This window comes from Sinocyclocheilus rhinocerous, unplaced genomic scaffold (genome assembly GCF_001515625.1).
Source record: "Sinocyclocheilus rhinocerous isolate Xijiao unplaced genomic scaffold, SAMN03320098_v1.1 scaffold622, whole genome shotgun sequence".
Classification (NCBI taxonomy): Eukaryota; Metazoa; Chordata; class Actinopteri; order Cypriniformes; family Cyprinidae; genus Sinocyclocheilus; species Sinocyclocheilus rhinocerous.
The window spans coordinates 337,363-339,199 of NW_015641438.1; the positions used below are offsets into that span (position 1 = coordinate 337,363).

Below are 1,837 nucleotides of genomic sequence, written 5' to 3' on the forward strand. Positions count from 1 at the left end.
CAAAAAAGCATTCAAGAGGTTCAGTTTGGATCAGTACTATTAAATATAATGTTCTTTGATACAATGAAGCGATTCAGTATGTTATATCATTGGCATAGGGTTGTAAAATCGATTAATCGCATCCAAAATAAACCTTCGTGTTTACATAATATATGTGTGTGTGTGTGTACTGTATTTATATGTATAAATGCACACACATGCATGCATATATTTAAGAAACATATGTAATAATAATAGTAAGAATAATAAACAAACTTTTATTTTGGATGCAATTAATCGCGATTAATCAGCCCTACATTGACATAAAACCTGCAGTGATGCATCTTAATGTGGCAGGTTTTTTTTAAAATACATATTTTTTTATTTTAAAAACTACATGTTAAAGTGTTGATGTGTCGCTGTGGATATAATACTTATGCTGCATTATGGAGTATGTTTTGACACACTTCAGTACTCACATACAGGCCTAAGGTTATTTCAGCTGTAAGATTCTGCTAATATTTGAGGAAATGAATAAGTTACGTCACTCAGTTAGGCTAAATCTCTTCTCAGATGGGTTGTTTTGATTTGTGTGCCTCTGTGCAGTTTTGCTTTAGTTGTATTGCTTTTGTTTTCTTGTTAATTTTGCTTATCCAGAGTCCATGCCTTAGTAGAAGAACCACGCCTTTTGTCCCTAGGGTCCAGGTAACATCGTCAGACTTCTCTCTCTTCCTCTGCTCAGTCTCTTTTTAATCTTTTCTTTCATTTCTGGCAGTCTTTCTCAATCCTTCATTACTCTCGCTCTCTCTCTGTGTGCTCAGTTAGGCTAAATCTCTTCTCAGATGGGTTGTTTTGATTTGTGTGCCTCTGTGCAGTTTTGCTTTAGTTGTATTGCTTTTGTTTTCTTTGTTAATTTTGCTTATCCAGAGTCCATGCCTTAGTAGAAGAACCACGCCTTTTGTCCCTAGGGTCCAGGTAACATCGTCAGACTTCTCTCTCTTCCTCTGCTCAGTCTCTTTTTAATCTTTTCTTTCATTTCTGGCAGTCTTTCTCAATCCTTCATTACTCTCTCTCTCTCTCTCTCTCTCTCTCTCTGTGCGTTATTTGGAAAATGCACTGCAGGAAAACGGAAGCATTCCAAGTTTCTCCCCCTTTGCTCTTTTGTTCAGATTTAATTTTTTCCCCTAAAGTTATACGTCATCGCCCTTGCGATTTATAACCACAATTCATAAGAGCTGTTTCATTATTACAGTATGAATTTGGCTTAATTAATTGAACGGCCATCTTGCTGAGGCTGAAATATTCTGAATGAATTATATACCATTTATTTTATTCTCTTTTTAAATGTGGCATGATTTTAGCATCGTTTATTAAATTAAGTCTCTTTAAATTTTAAACATTTTTTTTTTTAGAGAGACATTTTTTTCATCTTTGTCATGTAACATGGAACGTTATATTTGTATTATGTTGTATAGGCAATAGTTTGTATGAAATGCATATGTTTTCCTAGTTTAAATTTAGTATGAGAAATTCATGGTTTTATAAGTGTTAATACAAATGAAGCCCGGTTTGGATCAGTGCTATCAAATATTATGTTCTGTGTTACAATGAAGAGATACAGTTTGTTATTTACCACACTTTTGAGATAATATTGCATTTTCCAATGTAGAGAATTTCTCTAAACCTCATAGATAATAAGCAAATTGTACCAAAGACTATTTAGGCAAACCTGTATGGCCTTTTTTCTTATGTGGAATGCAAAAGATTAAAATTGGCAAGATATCATTGACATAAAACCTGCAGTGATTAAAAAAAAATAATTATATATATATATATATATATAGTTTTATATATATAT

The 1,837-nt window shown here is 32.8% G+C and overlaps 1 protein-coding gene across 1 annotated transcript in view; it reads left to right on the forward strand.

Annotated features, from left to right (window-relative positions):
• Window positions 1–1,837, forward strand: part of rims2b (regulating synaptic membrane exocytosis 2b) — a 170,119-nt gene that overhangs the window by 92,735 nt on the left and 75,547 nt on the right. The window contains exon 14 of the mRNA XM_016571540.1: window positions 637–684. Coding sequence (XP_016427026.1) covers window positions 637–684 — 48 coding nt within the window. The remainder of the gene's footprint in view (window positions 1–636; window positions 685–1,837) is intronic.